This window comes from Pezoporus wallicus, unplaced genomic scaffold (assembly GCF_028554395.1).
Source record: "Pezoporus wallicus isolate ANWC-B61680 ecotype Strahan unplaced genomic scaffold, APGP_CSIRO_Pwel_v1 contig_8747, whole genome shotgun sequence".
Lineage (NCBI taxonomy): Eukaryota > Metazoa > Chordata > Aves > Psittaciformes > Psittacidae > Pezoporus > Pezoporus wallicus.
The window spans coordinates 1197195-1217868 of NW_026641976.1; the positions used below are offsets into that span (position 1 = coordinate 1197195).

Genomic DNA, 20674 nt, shown 5'->3' on the forward strand with positions numbered 1-20674 from the left:
CATGCTTTTACATGCCTCAGTCAAATTTCTTCTGGGACAAGTAATCTGAATACAAGCTAACAAAGTTGTTTCCTTCTCATGGTGTTTGGCTGCTCAGTCAATTGATGAGTGAAGAAGAGGCAGCAGGAAACAGCAGCTGCCTTGTTAATCACAGCCCTGGGCTGCCATACAGAGAGGAAGTCTTTTATGTGGCAAGGGGGAGAAACTGTGAATGTATCTCCATAGGTATAATTGCCACTCCTTGTGAAGCCCTTGTGATGTGCAGTTTTCAAAGAGTGTTCCAAAAGGATCTGAACTTTCTCCAAGGCAAGATTGTAAGGGAAATTGTATTAAACAATCTTTTGGGAAGTTTTTCTTCCCTTAAACTTTTTCACAGACGTTACAGCATCTTTGCCTCGTTTTAAAAGAGGCATCATTGCCTCGTTTTTAACACCAGTGGACCTCATTTTAGCGATGCATGTTGCTGGATGAGAGCATGCGCCCACAAATACCAGCTTAAGCTAACGTTTACAGCCAGGCTCCATGATATTGAACAGCTGTATCCATCCTAGACCCTGGACTGACAAGACATTAAGAAACTGTTAAGAATAGTATCAAAACTGCAGAGGCACTTTAAAGCAAATTCTTTGTTAGCAGAAACTGTCTTTGCTTTCTATATACTCTTTCAACACATGTAATATGAAGTGGAAATAGAAGTTGTGTACGTTGCTTCCCTGCAGCCAAGACCTTGAAAATTCTTATTATCAGAATATTTCAGGACTGGAAACAAATATTACCCACGTAGGATACTTGTAATACAAGAAGTAAAAAATATCCTCTTAGTGTTTGTATATTAAAAAAAGAGTGATAACTGGAAACATCCTGTGAAGGGAAAGTAAGTAAACATTACTGATTTGTTTGCAGAGCACTGTCTTAGAAGCAGACAGCTGGAATTAGAACCACCATGAAAATATGCATAATACTTACAGCATTATCAGTAACTTTTTATCATTTTAGTTTGCTTCTTGGCTTTTATATCAAATACAGGTTGCATGGTCTCTAGAGCAGGCATTTTCTGTGAAGCATTTAAGTAGATCTTAGTCTGCTCTGAAACAGTAAGAGAGAGGACTGTATGTAGATCTTAACTGGATGTGGAAAGAGCTGGAGGAGTTCCCTATGCAGAAAGGAGAAAGAGGGAGCCAAACCTTTGGTGATTTATGACTCCGTGAACAACTTCGAGAACAGCCCTCAGCCCTCTCTTTGCCTTTTCCACAGCTCACCTAACTTCTGAAGTGCAGCTCTGCCTTATGTTTCACCTGACCTATTGCCACACTTACTTACACTGACAAGATAGTACACATGCACACGCTGGGATGTCAAGTGCTGGGGTAAAAACCACAGGTAACTGCTCAGCACATGCTCTTGATGTAAATCTTGTCCTTCCCACTAAGACCATTCTTTGCTACTCAGTCAGTGATTTTTATGAAACCTGTTAAAGGTTAACTTCGGAGACCTTGCTCCTCTGTTAAATGTGAGTGAAGTTGGTCAATGGGTTCAACCAAACTGCACAAAGGATAGACATTGTGGAGGCCAAGGAGTTGAGAAAACTGGCCTAAGAGTTCTCAAACATGTCTCATTTACTTTGAAGAGAGGCCTAGTAAACCCTGTTCTCAAAAGACAGTTTTCTGCATCATGGGAATCCACATCCAGGCGGTTTTGAAGAGGGAAATACATGCAGCAAAACTGCTTTCGATGAGAGCACTGCAAAATACCATAAACAGTCCTGACCATGTATTTGCAAACATCTGGCTTGATCCAGGCTTGCATCTCTTTAGATGAAAGAGATACTCAGTTGATGTAACCTTGCTTCCAGAAAGTTCCATTCTGAATAAGAAGCACAATCTGGGCTGCACTCAAGTTTTTAAGAGATTGTTTAAAGCAGTTGGTTTTCTTGTATTTTCCAGTAATATGTTCAGTGGGGCATGTACTAAAACAAACAAAAAGCGATTATTTTAGTGATGTAAAAAATACCATTTACATCCAAGAAATAGATCAAAAGATGTTCTTTTATAAACAAAATTCCCATCCCGCAGACACAATGGTATGTACAATAACATCACACTTTGCCAAGAGATTCCAGTATAAGACACAGTAATTCAAAAGAAACAAAGTGTAAGTTTATTGGGCGCCAACATTTCTTAGTCAAGATCTAAGTAAAGAAAACACACAGTAGAAAAAGTTGTACAAAGCAGCAATGGATTTACATTACATTAAAGAAAAAGTTACCCTAAGCTATTAAGTCTCAGTCCTAAAAAAAGTAAAAAGCCATCCTCAGGTATTGAACGGATATAGAATGACTGTAAAGTATACAGGATTATAAAACCAGCTTCTTTTGTCTTACCTCTATAATCCTTTAAAATGACAAGTGATTTTGTGTAACTGGAAAACTCCATAGCAAATATATTGGGTAATTCAAATTTCTAGAAACTGTAAGAAACTATTCCTCTGTACCCAAGCACTAAAAGTGATCCCATTTTCCTGGCTTTTTTTAAAGGGACACTGTCAAGAATAAGCCTTAAAATGTGCACTTTATATGTTTTTTGCATGTTACATTGCAAAAGATAGTTTGTTCTGGGTTTATGTATGTATTTTAATTAAAGATGCTGCTGCAATAGTGGGAAGCTTGTGTCTTTAAAAAGTAATTTGTATGGCTGAGGAACCAGAAAAGCAAAAAATGGATTAAGTCCTTTATTCTGGAATAGAGAGAGAAAAAGCAACATGGAAAATAAGCTCAACCCACAGAATTCAGATATATTTTTCAGACATCCTTGCAACAATTGAGGATGCCAAGGCAGCTTGTTATGACTCAATTCCTGGTTTTAAATTCTTTGATTTTATTAATATCAAGTATTCTTAATACAGATAAGTACGTTTACTGTATACAACCTTTCTCTTGATAGTGTCCCTTTATGTACAACAGTTATAGTACAGTTTTCCACAAGTCATTTTAAATAAACAAGAATCAATGACATTAAAAAAATACTATTAGGCTGTGTTCAACAAAAACAACAACAAAGTTTTTAACACTGATTCATTAACAGTAACATTAAAAAAAACCCAAACAAACCCAAAACCCCAAACCCTTAAGCTTGCTTTGATTTTTATCTAAATCTTCTAGTAGGAAAATGTAAACAATTTTATTAAACAGTATAGGCACCTGCCAGATTACAGGCTCATGCCAGATATTTGCACCCTCACTGTTTAGTGCCAAAAAGTTAGGCATAGTCTGTCCTTATCCCATGTGAGTAACTTGTAGTTTTATCACTGGAAGCTTGGAAACAAAGAGTACGTATAGCTTCAGACCAAACCTGCGGCCCCCCCTTACTTGGGGAAAAACAAACATCAGACAAAAAAAAAATAAATCTACTGGATGTCACTAGAAGGCCTGCCTAAATAGGAAATGCAGGAAGAAGACTTTCAGAGCTGTGTTTTGGTTCATGGATAAGGCTACATCTCCCTTCTAAAACACGTAAGACAAATTCTAGTGTCACCCACTGCTTCAGCAGGTTACCTGCCCAATTAACTGTCAGAGGGTGTTTCACTCCCCCTTACAAAAAAAAAAAATCCCCCCAAAGTAGAGACTCTATTATTACTGGTTCATCTCCTTTGTTTTTATAAAACTACAGAACTATACCCTAGCTGTAGATGCAGTTTTTATGTAGAGAAAAATTAACTTAAACTTTTGGTTCTGTACCTATTTTCTGCCATTGCTCTTTCAAGGTTGATCATGGTCCCAATCTACCAAAGAGCTTAAGCACATGTTTTTAAAAAATTAAGACTGATCTTAAAGGAACTTAACTTAGACACTTTGCCAACACAGTGCCTGAAAAGAAAAACAAATCAAAATACGTTTCATGGCTCAACCCTGCTCCTCTTAAATGCAAGAAACATTTCCACTGTATTTCTACTGAAGCAGGATAGTCCTCTGAGATATATCCAACAGATTATAAAAATAGCAAAAAAAATGAAGAATTAAAGATTCTAATCTATATATTAAAACATCTGCACATTCCTGTCACAAAATTTAAGAAGCAAACCACTTTTTATATTTAACAAGACCTCGAACTTTGTGTCACTTTAGCACACAGCTAAAATATTAAACAAAATATGATGAAGACAGGCTTCTGTATCAATAAATTTGCCTTTTATTTTGGCTGAGGCCAAACTAGACACTCTTCAAAAGACCTTTATTTATAAACAAGCAACTAACATTTTTTTTTCCATAATTTAAGTTTTAAAACATATATTAAAGTTATATAAGTGGAAGCATATTTATTCGGTATCCTCCAAAATAAACACTTCTATCAAGGGCTTTTTAAGATACTGTATAAAAGCTAATAGAAAACCACAACTGCTATATAAATATCTCCTATTTAAACTTCAGAGATCCTGAATTCCTTTATTAAACAACAGGAACTGAATTAAAAAAAAACAAAACCAAACCAACCCACACAGCTCAAAAAAAAACTTACAAAAATTCGAACAAAAAAACCCCCAAAACCCAAACGCTTAGAAAGAGGCTACTTAGACCAAAATATTTTATGTATTTTTTTATAACACATAGTGTACTAGGAAAAAAGTCAAGGTTCCTTCAAAGCTGTTGCACAAACTTTTCATTTAAGTGTGTGAAATTTATCATTGTATTACATAGCAGAATTCCAGTTGGAAGTTAGACCATTATGACACAGCTGACCTAGTTGCCATCTTGCTTCAGAAAGCACACGGATTTTTAAAAGGCTACATATAAATTTGCAGACTGTTGTGTAGAGGAATCATTGATGAAAACTTAGGAACTATTACAAACCCCCCACCCCATGATTATATTTTATATGGACAGATTTCTTAAATACATTTAAAGGATACTTAGGGAAGCTTTATGTTTTTCTGATTTTATTAAACCAGGTGAAGTGCAATAAACTTGTCCTGAAATTATTTCTGGTAAGAAAGAGATTTAGTCTTAATTAGGTGAAATAAAAAAGTCTGTAACTAAAAATGTCACTATTAAACAAGTACCTTGTTTTAATTGCAATGTCACCAAAAGAGTTTAACTGATACTCTAACAAATTAGCGCAATCATATTCAGGTATCATTTGCCTGAAAGAGGACCAAAAAAAAAAAAGAATAACACGTTACTATTAGAAGTGTTCAGTAACAATTTTAAACAAAACTGAAACAGAAGAGGCTTGAAAGGAACATTGCAATATTTTGGTAGCTGAAAAAACGTCAGGGGTCCATCCTGAGCCAATTCTTTTAAATTTAACTTACAGGAAAAATAATGATAAAAAAACTCTGTGCTCTGACACACTTGGGCTTTCACTGAGAAAAGAATCTCCTCCTGCATGTGCCTAACTAAGGATTCCCATCTTCAGATTCTTAGGAGTTACATTTGTGCTTGATTTGCCTAAATCTTGGTATCAGCTTGCAATTCTTCTTACTTGAGATGCTGAAATTAAAGATTCTTTCCTGCTTCCCCTGGAACTCATGACCTGTTGTTTTCAGCAAACACAGACTGGACTCAAGAGTATGTAGTGTGGAATGCAAATCCCTTCTCCCAGCCCACACAGGGTAAAGTTGGTCAGGATCATAAACACTGTTTGCATCATTTATGTTCACTTTAATTCATCACCACTCCAAGTTTAAATTCTAGTAGAAGAATTTTTCACCGTTAGTTTCCCACCTACTTCTGGGTAAATATTTCTTTTACTTACAGAGTAATTTTGGACCCTTACTATAGCTTCTGGTAAATATCAATGATCTCATACTAAACACTCCAGTTGATTTGAGGTAAAATAACGGAACCACACCAAAATACCTGCATCCCATAATTACCATGATTTTCAATAAATCAGAAAACTGCAACACAGTATCACACATGACAGAAAGCGTCAGAAAGAAATATTCTATGCATTGTATTCATAAAATGCAGTGATTGTAGTGTGATGCTTTTCCTCTGCTTTGAGCTGGATATGTATGCTTAATACAAATTTCAAATACATACTTCTTCATTTATACAGGTGTCTATATAAATATTTACATTTTTAGTTTATATTAAAACATATCTTCGTACTCATGGCCAAGCTTATTACTCTGTGTAGGAACAGAACTCATCTTCTGTGCCTTAATGAGCTCTCTTTTTGATTTAATAGTTATACATTCCTTTGTAGTTAGAATTACAAACAGTTGTACAAATAGTGGAAACAAAATTATGAAACTTGTCTGACATCCATTCAATCTTAGTTCATATTATAAACAGTACCATTTGCATTAAGATGGCTGTTAATACGACTTCAACTACCAAAGTATCTATAGTAAATTAGTCTTTGGACATTATAGAAAGTAAAGTACACCCTCCCACCCAATTTTCCTTAGAAACATATAATTAAATGGCTGAAAGCAGGCTTGCTGCTACTTTTTATATAAAATCTTAATAATATTGCTGACTTTCTATTTTAATCTGCACAAGTTCCATATAACAAAAAAACAATCCTATGTTCCCTTAAAATATCAAACATTTGTATCCAATAACATCAGGATTACTCAAACTTGAGGTTTCTTTGTTATTGCTAAAGGTTTCTAAGACCTAAGTCAATATAGCAAGACACTCCATCCACTTCCTCCCTAACTGCAAGTGCATGGCAAGTATTTATATGGAGCTCATGTGTTTATTTCTTAAAAAAAACCATAAAATAATGAAGTTGGTTACAGTATTTCACTACTATAAACTCACAGTTAGACTCCAAATTGTTGTTACTCTTTCATTTAATATATAACTTTATATATAATACACACGCACACACCAACATCACGGGATGAAGATCCATGCATACAATCCAGATGTGATCGCATTTCAGTGTTAAATGAAATTAAAATCATTCTGTTACTATTAGATCCCAGACCACAGTATTTTAAATTACTCTGCTATCTACTAACCAAGTTAGTTTACCTTAATCTTCAAATCCAAGCAGCATCACAAATTCCAAATTTTTCGTCATCCTTGTTGTCACTTTGATCCTCTTGAATTTCTAGTTTACATGGCATACATCTGAGATCCTGAACACAGCCTCCAATGAACCAGCTTTTAAACTTATCTGTTAAAGCTAATTGTGTGTCTGTTCATGGCTCCAAAGACTAAAAGCAGTCTTGAAAGTCCTATGACAGAGTTTACACATGTATTGTCTTTTGAAAGTGATTGCTGAGAGTGGTGGAGCATGATAGAAGAGTGTATCTGACTCCTGTGGTACAAACAATTTTTCAGTAGTAGTGGAGCTTTCAGATAAGCCTGTCGGACTATCAGGCTCCAAAGGCTGGATTTTGGGGAGGGGTGGGGGAGGAGGTAAGGGTGGGGGTGATGGAGAATTAGCTGGTGGACATATCTCAGGCTCCTTATTTGTGGACTCCTCTGCAGCCTGTGACATATGAGACTGGAAGTGACTCCACAGCCGGAAGTTGGTTCTGAAGGCCTTGTTACACACGTGACAAATAAATGGCTTCACAGAGCATAACAGCTCTTGGTGACGCTCCAGTTGTTTGCGTACAGTGAAAATCTTCCCACACTTTTCACAGGGCCACAGACCAGCATCTTTGTTGGAGACTACTTCCTTCGGTTCCCTGCTCGTTTCGGTGACCTCATCCTCTATATCATCCACAGGCTCTTCTTTGATCTGAATTTTAAACTGCTTGGAAACACTCAGGTCTTCAGGGAGGCACGAGGAATCTTCAGAATCAAAATTTATTTGTTCTGACGAATCACTGAACACACCATCTTCCTTTGCAGTAACAAAATTGTTCATTTTATTGGATTCTGCCTGAGGAGGCAATCTTGATGAACTAGTTATTTCACCATTGTGATCCAGGATAGGTAAAGAAAAGTTCTCTGATGGAGCCATTGTGTTTTGATTATGAACTTCAACTTGATGACGCCAAATACTAAAGGATGATTTAAAGGTACGCATACACTCAAGACAAGTAAGCTTCTTGTATTCACACTTGCTTTCATGCTCATGCTTCAGCTCTGGAGAAGAAAATCTAAGGCTGCAGTAAGGACAGACAGTAGCATTTCTACAGAGTCGCTCATGATTTCCCTGTTCAATAAGTGAAGAGAGCTTAGCATTGCAAAGACGGCACTGATAAACCTCTTTGTTTTCTGCTGGACTTTCAATATGAATATGATCTTTCTGCTTAAGAGCCTTATTTCCTCCAATTGGTTTCTCTCCTGGGTGCATTTTTATGTGCTGCTTAAATTGTGAGAGGAAACGAAACGCTTTCCCACAATAGGTACAAATATAGGCTCCTTTGGTTCTCGATCTTAAATTCCTTTTGATGACTTGTTGTGCTTGTGAAGCAGACTGTCCCGGAAAACCTTGCTTGCCACGTCTTAGTTTAACGATTAGAGCCTTCTTAATTTCTCTCTCTCTCACTATATCAATCAGTTTTCTTTGGAATTTTTCATCCAAAACAGCATGCGAACTGGAAGCTGGTGAGGGATTCTTCACAATTCCATGTTGCGTCTGGCAGTGCGTCCACACTTTGAAATTTGTGTGAAACCTCTTGTGGCATATGTCACAAGCATAGGGCTTCTCTGGATTATGATACATGTTAACATGACGATGAAGACCTGCTGTTGACCTGAAAATTTTAAGGCAGTGCTTGCATTTAAATTTTTTATTTGGCCTTGCTTCTTCCAACTCACTGTATTCATCTTTACTGACATCAGAATCAGGAAAATCAGCATCAAGGTGCGTAGGGCTTGAGCCTTCCTCAAAGTTATCTTCTGACCCAGGAGAACCCTGCTCATCTGCCTTCAGTTTCTTGAATGGTATTGTTCTATCAGCTTGAAATCTCCTCTTTGCTGGAAGGCTGCTTGGTTCCTTATGATCATCCTCAGTTTTAAAAGAAAAGTCTTTATTTGCCAATGCTGAAGCATCACCCACTGTAACTCTTATTATTTCAGCAGGATCTGAAAGTGGACTGCTAGGTTCAGTTTTTATTCGCACCTCTGTGAGAGGAGAAGCAACCTCCCTATCAGTTGACTGAGAGGCACTGAAAGACCTAAGGCGATGTGGGTGTATTACCTGTGGTTTTTCATCTGCGACTAATTTCTCTGATGACTCTTTCAAGGATGACTTTTGAGATACAACATTAAATGTCTTCTGGGAATCATTAATTCCTGGTGAGGAGGATGATGATACCTGTGAAGGTTTTAGGTCAACAGAAGGTGAGTAAATGGGAACCTGGCTGTCCATGGACAGTGATCTTCGAAGGAGACTTTTTACAAGTGGCCCACTTCTGTCAATACTTTGGTTTTCTGGACGAGATCCACTAGATGGGATTACTAGCCCTAACTTTGAGTAGTATAGCAAATTCCTGTCTTCACCTTGACAACTTCCTTTTCCTGCCTCTCGCAACAAAAACGTAGATTCTGATGTACCACGCAGAGACAAGACTGGTGGGCGCGATCTTTTTAATGACATCTCTGCAGCCTTTCCTCTTAAAAGCTGACCACTGCTTCCTGGTTCATCGCTTGCAATTTCTTTTTCTGCTAAAGGCATTTGAGGAAGTACTGTGTTCTTTTTCAGTAAACCACCTCTGCTCTGATCCTCCACAGTTCCAGAAGTTTCATGAACCTTGGTATAGCTCGCAGGGCTTTCTTTCAGCCATCTCCTTTCAGTCAGTGACAAGTTGTGAAGGGTTTCAGCTGGTTTTGTTACTTGTGGTCTACTGCTAGTTTTGACAGCAACAGAGGATGAAGGTTTAGAAGTATGGCTTAAATCATGTGTTTGATTTATACCTTTCACTTGTGCTTCAATTCTGTTCTGACAGACAATGACACTTCTCTTCTGAGAACTACTTTCATCTTCATCTTGATACAGTATCTTTTTCATAGGGCAAGCAGGAAAAGGAGCTTGAGGACTCTTAGAAACAATGTTTGTAAGAAAGGATATTCCAAGACTGTAGCCCAACTCTTGCACAGCTGCAAGACTGCCTTTCTCAATGAACAAGGATGAAGAATAAATGTAGTTTAATACATTATCAAAAGCATCTGGCTCACAAAAGTCAAGTTGAAACACTGACTGAGACTCATTCTCCTTATTCGTGAACAGAGTCTGGAAGTATTCACTGCTGGCAGCCAGAACGTTTTTATGAGCTCGAAATTTCTGATCTCCTACAATGAGAACAACATCACACAGCTGTCCCTTTAGACGCTCCTCATTCAGTGTACTTAGAAGTGAAATGGCATGAGCTGGATTTATGTAATGCAAGAGCCCCTCCATGATTCTGGTGTTTCTGAAAAAGAACAACAAAAAAGAAGTTGCAGGTTACCTCTTGTGAACAGTTGTTAGAGATTAAAGTAAACACACCTAATCCCTCTGTATTTCATAAACTGGCTAACCCAACATCAACAGTGCTGAAGAAAGCATCTTGTCTGGAGGAAAGCTATGGGAATTAGAATAAAACTGTTACCACAAGCATGAGAAGAACCATCTCATGTGCCTGCTTTCAAATACAGTGCTAAATACTCATTTTACAACAAGAATATTACACCTAACTAACTGGTGGACTGTGTTTTCTTCCAGCAATATATCTGTCCACATGATGGAACAGTTCAATCCTTTCACTATCATCTCAGCTTTAGCTTTATGAAGATCTATCTTGACAACTACATTGATAAACTATTTGAATCAGATATCTAAAGCTCAGTTATGCCAAGCCACTTTTCTGAGGTTAAGTAACCCTGTCGGTTTCCTGCTGAATAAACAAATTAACAGGATTTTGTTATAATTTTTAATAGGATGATGGAAAGAGCAATACTGGGAAGGCAGAAGAAAACAGGATTATTGTCTGTAATCTAGATTCATTCATAATGTTTGCTTAGGCTTAATAAGTATTGTTAATATATACTTCTAGCTATCAAATATGTCACTTATAACTGCACGGACAGGATCTCGTTTCTTGGAAGTGACACAACTATAACTGAAGTATCTGTGCTTGCTTTATTCTAACTCTGTTTTATTTGTTAAAATAAGAGCACTTTATGCCCACAACCCATAAAGTTGAGGAACAGCTATCCTCAGATGCATCCAAGAGTACACTAAGCACCAATTAAACTGCAGTACAGAAATCTCCATTTCCATATGCTTCAAAACACAACCTGCTTCTTACTGCAGGATATCTCAGTAACTCAGTACACTGCTCCTAATTAGATCTTAACAAAAGAAGAGACTCAGGTTTTAAGTTGGTTTAAACCAAGAACTTCTGGGACACGAGCTGAAATTTGTATTATCTGTGCGCATGCACAGACATAGAGAAATCAGCAATATCCAATTTTCTTTTCTCATGCATGCGCTTACAATTCTGTTCAAGTTAACCTTTAAGAATTTTACACTATCTTCCTCCATGGTGGTAGTAAAACAAGCCAGTGATGTGTCTGATTGAAGCAATTCTCTTCTTTCACAGCTGACTTGAGAAACTACTCTTTAGTTTATAATTTATACATGATGTATGCCGCTACAACAAAAAGGTTTCACTATTCATCAGCTCACAAGGAAAACTGATAATAAAAAACAATATTAAGAAGCTATAACCCTTTGATTAATGTGGGTGGTATATCTTATAACAAATGGATACAAGTAAGTGATCAAAGTCTAAATCGGTATTATTGAGAAATGACTTAAAAGTGTGCTGCATTCAGAGTCGTGGGGCATTGATCATACCATAGGGCTAAGCTACCACCTCTAGATCTCAAACTACCTTGTCTGAATGACTTAACAGCATCATGACTGTAGCAAAAGCAGAATTCTGTTTCCTCACTCGATTGGTACTGAGTGTTTCAGCGCTTTGCAGTATCATTTCATAAACACTAATTTATCCTTAATTCACATCAGAGTTACAATGCATAATTCCCCCAATCCCCCTAAAAAATGCAGAGCAGTCAAGCTTCTATGAATTTGAGAAACCAATCTGACTTAAGTTAGCTTTCTATGTTTTGCTTAGAACGACTGTCAGTGCTACCCGTATCCTTTGCAGATGCCACTGCAATTTAAAGTGGTGGAGTTTGATTGGCTCTAATCCAGTCCCATGGCCTAAGCATGCATTAACACAAGGAGTGTTATTAGAACGAGTGTTCCAGGAATGCATCTTTTCCTTTAGCTTCATCTGAAAGACACTGAATTTGCAAACTCAAGTGATTCATCTGGATGCAAGTTGTAGCATAGGATATGGAGGTAACAGATGAATAGTATGCTTATGAAGGAAACTTGAACTGAAGCAGTATTATAGAGAAATCCAACAGAAGCAGGTGTAGAACCCATACTTCAAGAACACAGTAGGAAAGGAATATATTAGTCAAATGTTTTGAAATATTTTCAGGTATTTCATTTTAATCTGCTTTACCCAGGCCTTGTGTTTTGTGTAAGACACTCACAGAGTAAACACCATGTAATTACTATGTGTTCCTTACAACAGTCTCATAAACCAGTAATGCTATTAGTAGAGACAGGTGTAAAATCTGCAGGTCTAAAGCAGAATCCAAGTCACACATCCTTCTTCTACATTCTTTTTATTCACAGGACACCTTCAATTTATTACATTAAATAAGACAGGGATAAGCATTCCACTACGATCCTCCCTTTTATTCTCAGAGCAGTCGCTTCTGTGAGGTGGAGGCAGAACTCTTTTGTACAATATAACTGTGTCACTTTAACAGTAACCAAGGCCGCAACATACACAAATGGCAAGGGACATAATTAATCCTGCAAAGGCAGCATTAATCCTGGAATTTCCTAATTCAAGCGCTTGACTTTCAGCTTAATAGCCTTTAAATGTAACAGTCAGAAATAAAACAAGCTATGATACTTCAAGGACCAAACCAGAACTGGTTTGCAGAACCATTTTAAGATGTTTACACAGATCAACTGAAAGCCTGAAATATTTAGATACAAAAAAATGCCAAAGACTACTACAGCAAATGTACACTGAATTAAAATTTTACTACATGAACACTTTTCAATAACAAAGTTGATCAGAGACTGCACACTGCAGTTCACTCCTTCAGCCCTGCCAGTACAAATATTCGCAGGCATGTTTTACACTGCAGCTCAGATAATAAATAAAAAACCCAAATACTGTTTCTTTTCCAATGCTGGTCAATTTTTATATTAAACCACAATCTCAAGAACAATTGCATTGGCATAACTGAAGAGGCAGCAAATGGTGGTAGTGGAGCAGCCACAGGAAGACAAAAACTCCTTACAACAGTTTGTCCTCACAGCCAATGCTTGGCTCCCTGTGCTCAGCCTGACACAAAAAGGTGTGCCTAGCCTGTTATCTGCAGATAACAGAACTATGGCAGTCTCTTGAATACTAGATGTTGATTACAGGTGTTTGAGGACTCGTACTTCCTCAGCCGAAGATTATTTTGCCACTAACTACCTAACGTTTTTCCTCCAGATAATCTGCTTCTATTCTCTCCAACCATTCTTTTCCAGCCACCTTTGCTACTCACTGGAAACAAAGCTTTTTCCTCTTCAATTCCATAATGTATGGGTTACATCAAGGGAACAGTAGGAGCATAGCAGAAAAATCTCCTATTGTCTGTGTTCAGGTGCCACACGCCAGCAGCTGCTGGTCCTCAGGAGGAACAGTGACAGCAAGAGTCCAGACCCAAGAAGGGCTAGTTCAGCTGGAGCACTGCAGCCTTCCTGATTTTAGTGTCAGTCTTCAACAGCCCTCTCTACCAATCTCAGCAAACAAGATTTCAGAAATCTAAATACCAAATTTGGTGCAAGATTATTTTATTTTGGTTTTGAACAAGGATAGAAAAAGACAATTCTACTATTTCAAAATTACTTTCTGACAAAAGGAAATTGCTCTTCACAAGCAAAGGGTGAAAAAGCTTAATCTTTGGCCCAGCAGCTTATTGATCTTCAACATACACCTGCTTTTGAAGTGGTACTTCCCCTTCCTCCCCTCCACCCCTTACTATAACATGTCATCCTCCCAGCCCTGTGGTACCCTTCTCTTCCTTTCACCATCTCTGCTGCTCATTTGCCCTCCCAGTAAGTTGATTCAGCTCCCTAAAATGAAACGGGAAACAAACAAAATCAATCCAGCTTTTTAGATATTTTTGCTGGTTTACTGTTAGGAGCTTAACCAGCTCACCGAGAGGTCAAATAAGCACCAGAGTTGCAGCAAAAGAAGACAAGAACCTACCCTTTCTTTGTCAGCAAGTGGTTTGGTCAGCTCTGCCCATCTGAAACTTGACCTTAAGAAGCAATGAAGTGACTGATGCTGAAACCTTACTGGTAGAATTAGGCAGGTATTTATGTGAACAATTTCAGCATAACAGCTTGCACTTGCAAATACACAAGCGACTAAAATAAGATGTTGATGTTGCCTGCTGACTTCCATTACAACAACATAGCTGTCAGCTAAAGCTGTGTTAACAGCATGCTGGGGGTGGCAGTGAGAACCTGAAACACTTAATGGATGCAACGCCGCAGCAAGGAGCACCAGGGCTGTAAGAAACCGCAGCTAGAAGCGGAGAATACAAGGAAGGAGGAAGAAACAACAGAGGAGACTGGCAAGACTGGGGACTGAACAGGGGTTTCAACAGGGATAACGTACACAAGAAGTATGGTGGGAGCAAACCCACTGAAAAACACATAGAAACATGGATTATAAGTCAGCCAGGAAACACAAATGACTTCCTGGTGTATCCCCCTGTAAATGCGGGAATATTGCACTCAGTTGCAAGTGCTTTGCACAGGATTTGAAGGCTCTGAAAATTCACATGCTGCTTCAGACACAACAGGGGAAAAAACGTTTCATTACTCACCATGAGTTCAGATACAAAAGGAACCTACACTGCTTAAACTTCTACTCAAGGATCATATGTTGGATTTTATTATGTCAGTTTGACAGCAGTTCATCAAATGCCTCTGCTCCCATCAACAGCCTTGGCAACACAGATATTCTCCTACAGTCCATGTATATATATTTACAGACACACTCCCTGCTACACATCCCCAAAAGCTATATGTGAAAGCTCCAAACCTGCAGAGCAAGGTTGTTTGCACTTGTATAATCTTTTTCTAACCAAATATTTGAGTAATCTCTCGTTGCAAGTTTGGGGATTCTGTTTTTCTGGATTGAACCAAATGTGATTTAAATGGCTATCACTGTTTTCACTGGAAATAATACTGCAGACTTTCTCCATGAAGACAGACTTTTTTTCTTTTCCAATGGGTCATCAGCAAGGAGACACTGGTATGAAGACAGGCATAAAATCAGATAAATAATGTATTTGCTAGTGTGTGAAATTGATGTATTAATTTTCAACCACTCATCCTTCACACAGAAAGCAGAAGAAATTTAGAGCAAAGGAAGAAATTCTATAATATTGTGCAGTTTATTTTGCCCCCCACTAGAGACAAAGAATTAACAGGTATCCTGATATAAGAAATTACCTTTGAAATTAGAGGCTACTTTTCACATGCAGTACCCTTAGTTCTGCCAACTGACACTCAAAATAGCTCCTCCCAACTTGCAGCAAACTACAAGACGTCAGAGTAGCACCACAAAGTTCCACTGGTCCTTACTCTTGTTTACAAACAAGCAGCAGCTAAGCGTGCAATGTCATTTTACTCTCAGTCTAACCTAACCAGGGATTGCTCCTGCAAGGAGCTCCTGCAAGGAGCAATTCATCTCTCCTCCCTCACCAGGGAAGGACTAGCTCGCTGTCAGATCAGCAAACTGATCCAGCCAGCCGCAGGATTGCACAGCTACTAGATATAAGGGAGAGGGCACTAGCTGTGAGCTTTTCTGGTTCTTCTTGAAAGAGTCCATGAAGATTAAAACACAGCAAACACAGTTTGAGAAAGTATTTGTGCTTAGCCTCAATGCCTCAAGCAAAAGGTGTCTAACTCATCATCCAAGTTTCTGTAAACTAAATCAAGGGACTAAGAAACTTAAAAAATATCTTTCGCTAAAAGTCCCTTCAGGTTTTATTCTCCTGAGTTTCAGAACATTGCCATTAGTCTCTGATGGGGCAAGCTCAAAAGGCTTGATGGCTATACAACAGAAACACCTACAAAAACCTCATCTGCAGAAATATTTCGTATGACTTTTTGGTAAGAGATGCATGAAATTGAGAATTTGAAGAAGGGGAGACACACAAACATACACACATATATTCTTTCTCCAGGTTGACTTTATTATTTTTCTGGTAATGCTGAGATACACTTACCAAACTGAATAATATTCCGTTATCTGCTTTACTATATAAGCCACTTTTTTTCCCTGTTTAACTGTCTCAATTCACAATAAAATCTTGTCTACATACTGCTTTTGATTTTGCTGGTATAGTGAAAATGACAAGCCTTACTTGTGGGCACATTTCTATTAATATAAAGGTGCTTTGTACAGGCAAAGTACATTTCAGATGGGAAGAGAAGCCAATTATATGACGATAAGGTACTTTTCTATCAACAGAATTGTGTTTACACTAAGATTTCTGTAAGAAAACAAGAGACTGGGGGAAAAGTAATGCACTTACTCTGAAACATGCAAAACTAATATAAAACCTGGGCCTAAAAATTGCCAAGTGAGAAACCTATGATTCAGGGAACGCAGGTATCTTCCACCCACTGAAGGGATCCAAAGAAAACGCCATTCAGCCATCATCTCCATTCAGCCATCAGTAATTATGGGCAAGATACTGGGAAGACGATACTGCAAAAGGGGAAAGACAACAGCAATTTTACATGAGTTTTACATAAGAGATTTACAAGGTCATGAATAGCACATGGAAGATTTTCAGCTTATTCAAAGTCCACGTGCATTTGGAGGCAGGCAACATCTCACATACCTTAAAATTCATAATTAAAAATCCCCCTCCATGAACAAGAACACTTTCCTCAAAAGTATTTATGAGAGAGGAGCTGGCCCCGTTCTTACTGAACTTCCAGGGAATGTGGCCATTTAACTCAACAGCTGAAAGACTGTACTTAAGAGTTATACCCTGGCACAAATTAAACCAATTCCTTTTGGTTGTGACAGGTAAATTACATTGTGGCAAACAGTGATTAGAAACCACTGTAATTCTGCTGCTTTTCCTCACGTTTCTTACTTCGAAAGGGCTTTTGCGAGGCATATTTACTATTCAAGTACACAATTTTTAAAAGATTCTCTGAAGATACTCACAAATGTATTCAGACCAGAACACCAAAGAGTTCACCCCAAAGTACCTTTAATGCTTTTTTAGCTCGTGGGCACCCACCCCACTGAGAACAGTGGCACAATCCTAGTTCTAGTGTACTTTGGTGTCAGGCTTGGCGCCGGTCTGTGCCTGAGCCACACAATGGTGGAGGAAAAGCAGTGGATGAGAGGGATGGGGAGCGAGAAGTGGCAGAGACACCCACTGTTCACCATGTAAGAACTGTCTCTGTGCTCACCACAACTTATCAAGAAGAGATTACTGAGAATGAACTGCAACCTAAAGATTACTCACACCGTTAAAGTGCTGATGCAGGACAAACCATGGATAAGGAGATTAATGCTCTGAGACAAAAAAAGTGAAAATACTTCTTCCTTTCCTGAAGACTGCAATTTAATTGTATACAGATTACTATGGCAGGACAAAGCATTACAACATTTTTTTTGAAATTATATGGCCAAAGGATTTTTCATGCCTTTTCATCACAGACTGTACGAAAGGTTTTGTACCACAGAGGTGTGTTCACTAAATCTCAGAGAGAAAACCCCCTCAACAATCAGGACTAGGTGATAAAATTCTATTTTGATGGTCTGTAAGGCTGCTGAACTGATGGTGGCAGTGGTGGAGGCAAAATGAGTTTAAGAAGGTGGAACTACTGCATAACACTTCCTCTCCTGCTCATAAAATATGCTCAAACTATTCTGGAACAACGTAATACATAAAGTAGCCAATAATCAAAGGCAACAGATAGTTACTTTTTTATTTCACTGCTGAATGAAAGAAAATGTAAGAGAATTGTTGTCTTAAATATTATCATTAAGAAAAAGAAGGAAAAAAATTACAGCACATAGGCTAATATTAAATCTATACTATAAATATTTTGGGAAAGCAAATCCCTTTGCACAGAACATACATTTTAAAGCAGGGCATACTGCAGTCTTTCCACTTGCAACAAAAGATTTTGCTGCCTCTCAAGATTTCTTTTTCTTCCCTACCAAGCATCGCAGATCATTAAAAGTAGTAGAGTTCATTATGAAACAGCTCACTCGCTCAGAAGTTGATAATTTCTTTTAATGAGAGCTGGAAATAGCTGTGACTGTGGTGCGTGACTCAGAGCATAGTACCTCCCAGTGCAGTACAAACCATATGGTGGTTACAGCCCAACTTCCTCTCCCAGCTCCTCCTTCCTCCACCCTGGAAGTCTACACGTGTTTATAGACCATACTTATCACTATTTCTCAGATGAAACAACTGTCAAAATCTTGACTACTGTAATGGGAAATTACTTGATGTTATTTTTATGGTATCTGCTTCACAGCTACTTAAGTTCGAAAAGAAACAACCTCAATATGGTAAAAAAGCTCATGGCTTCCTGTAAAGTTATCCTTTAAACCCAAACATCAGCATGCCTCTAACTAATTTTAAGGAAAGCGTAGTCAGCGCTACTATGAAAATCACAGCACTAACTATTTAATTCTCTGGATATCGGTATTCTCTAGCATCACAGACACAAAAACACAAAAACATGAGCTCACAAACCCCAATCTCTTAGCGAAATCAAGCTTCTAGTGATCTGCAGCATTCTCAGACTGAGAAACATGTTGAATTTGAGTCACCTAAGTATCACCCTGCCACCAGGAACCTACACACTAGGAATAGGAAGCACAAATATCAACATGTATCACACTGGTGTACGATTAAAGGTAGAATGCAAAAAGGACTTCAGGAACTTAGAATCTATTGCCTCTTTTTTCATCAAATAAGTGATAATGCATACTAAAGGATAAGTTACCTTATGCATTAAAAAAAGCACCTAACTCATTATGACTTTAATCCTGTTTGGGATCACAAGGCAATATTGAAATTAGTGGAGGAGCAAGAACACCACTGAGAGTGAAAGACATGATCACTCACTCTCAGTTCTGCTCCCAAGGGGTCATCTTCATTCCAGTGGCCGCAGGGGAGCTCAGAGCTGGAGATGTGTCTGGCACACATCGTTATAGCTAAAAACTCCACAGGTTGTCATTTGTGACATCTCCCTGCAAGTCCCTGCTGAGAACATGCAAATGACAGTTCCTTAGATGTTCGCAGCATCTTTAGATGTCTGGACTTCCTACAGGTAAACCAAATGTTCTTATGAGATTACAACCATACAGCATGTGGGTAATAAAATTTCTGAGAGAAAGCGATGTCAGATGCCCTTCCACCACAAAAAAGGCCACATAATTTGCGGTTTTTTGCCAACAAGGTTTATAAAAACAGTTGCTAAAGTTTGCTCAAAACTTCCCCTTAAGAACATCACCATAACCCTGGTGGAAAATTTTAGTCAAAGCAGATGGTTTGTCAGCACAAAGTCAGAACAGAACACTGTAACTGGCAGCGTTCAGGCAACACAAACAAAAAGCAGTAGATTTACCTGTAACACACATCTACTACCCCTCATTTAGTATTGAAAACCTTGTTGTACAAAAAACACATTAAAAAGATCTATATTGATATGAGCTTTTATCTGAGGATAACAATATTAACTGTAACTAAACTACAAGATCCTCACCGTATGGAATTCACCATAATCCCTTCTTATACCTGCAGCCTACCTACCGCTTACTCCCACTACAACAAAAAAAAAAAACAAATAGCTTTTAAAACAAGTGCCATTTCATTATTAAGAACTTACTCAGGACAGAATTAGATTCCACAGTATTTCCTGTCTCAGTAATAACTCCTTTGAGTTTTCCTGCCGTTCAGTACTTCACATGAGCTGTATCCAATCTGGACATACAGTGACAGTATGGACTTTAAAAGTAAGATTGTCTGACAGCTGTGGTCAGGTCAAACACCTCCCACAGCTTTCTGCAGGCACAGCACACGCTGCTGTGCAGTCCAGAGGAAGGACTTTCCCGCTAGATTACGAGACACACTTTTTCCTCATGACTAACACAGCCAAAGAACACTTGGACTAGTCAAAGCTACACTTTAATACCTGCATGTACTTATACGCCGCAGGAACCTTGCTGGGATGCTTTCCGCCCTGAAACGCGCAGGCTAGCGCGGCTCTCCCTTCAAGACACACCGGGGAGGACCTACAGCACCGAGACGCAGCCCCCCCGGCTCCTCTGCCATGTTTCACAGCTCAAGACCGGAGCCGCCACCTGCCCGCGGGCCGCCCCACAGGCGGAAGCGCCGGCAGCCTCCGCGGCGCCGCGCCCCGGCGGCTCCTCACGCGGCCGTTGCGGCGCGGCGGGGCTGGGCAACCTCCTCCTGAGGCGGTGCCGCCACCCTCCCGCCCGCGCAGGTAGAGGTGGGAAGGGGGGGGGGGGGGGGGGGAACGACACGAGCGAGCGAGCGGGCAGGCGGGCGAGCGTACGGCCCCGCGCGCCTGCCTTCCCGCCACCCCACCCAACCGCAAGCGGGGCGCAGGCG

General features: G+C 39.0%; 1 protein-coding gene across 5 annotated transcripts; it reads right to left on the minus strand.

Annotated features, from left to right (window-relative positions):
* Positions 1–1815: 1815 nt before the first annotated feature.
* On the minus strand, positions 1816–20413 carry ZBTB21 (zinc finger and BTB domain containing 21). Of its 5 annotated transcripts, none has more exons than XR_008974542.1 (4): positions 20235–20413; positions 16592–16767; positions 6983–10323; positions 1816–1966 (listed from the first exon to the last, which is right to left on the minus strand). XR_008974542.1 is itself a non-coding variant. In XM_057426355.1 (3 exons), the coding sequence occupies exons 2-3, from the start codon at positions 16723–16725 to the stop codon at positions 7137–7139; spliced, it is 3321 nt and encodes a 1106-aa protein (XP_057282338.1). In that variant the 5' UTR covers positions 16726–16767; positions 20235–20413; the 3' UTR covers positions 5918–7136. The 5 variants fall into 5 exon arrangements, 3 of the variants coding, with proteins under 3 accessions (XP_057282338.1, XP_057282339.1, XP_057282340.1); XR_008974541.1 differs by lacking the exon at positions 1816–1966 and adding an exon at positions 4518–4824; XM_057426355.1 differs by lacking the exon at positions 1816–1966 and having other exon boundaries at positions 5918–10323.
* Between the last annotated feature and the right edge of the window lie 261 nt (positions 20414–20674).

Excerpts from the sequence above, each read along its gene's own strand:
- ZBTB21 (XM_057426355.1), bottom strand. The coding sequence starts at position 16,725 with ATGGAGATGATGGCTGAATGGCGTTTTCTTTGGATCCCTTCAGTGGGT. Across the intron at positions 10,324-16,591 it reads TTAGTTTTGCATGTTTCAGA|AAACACCAGAATCATGGAGG; the intron begins GTAAGTGCATTA and ends GTTCTTTTTCAG.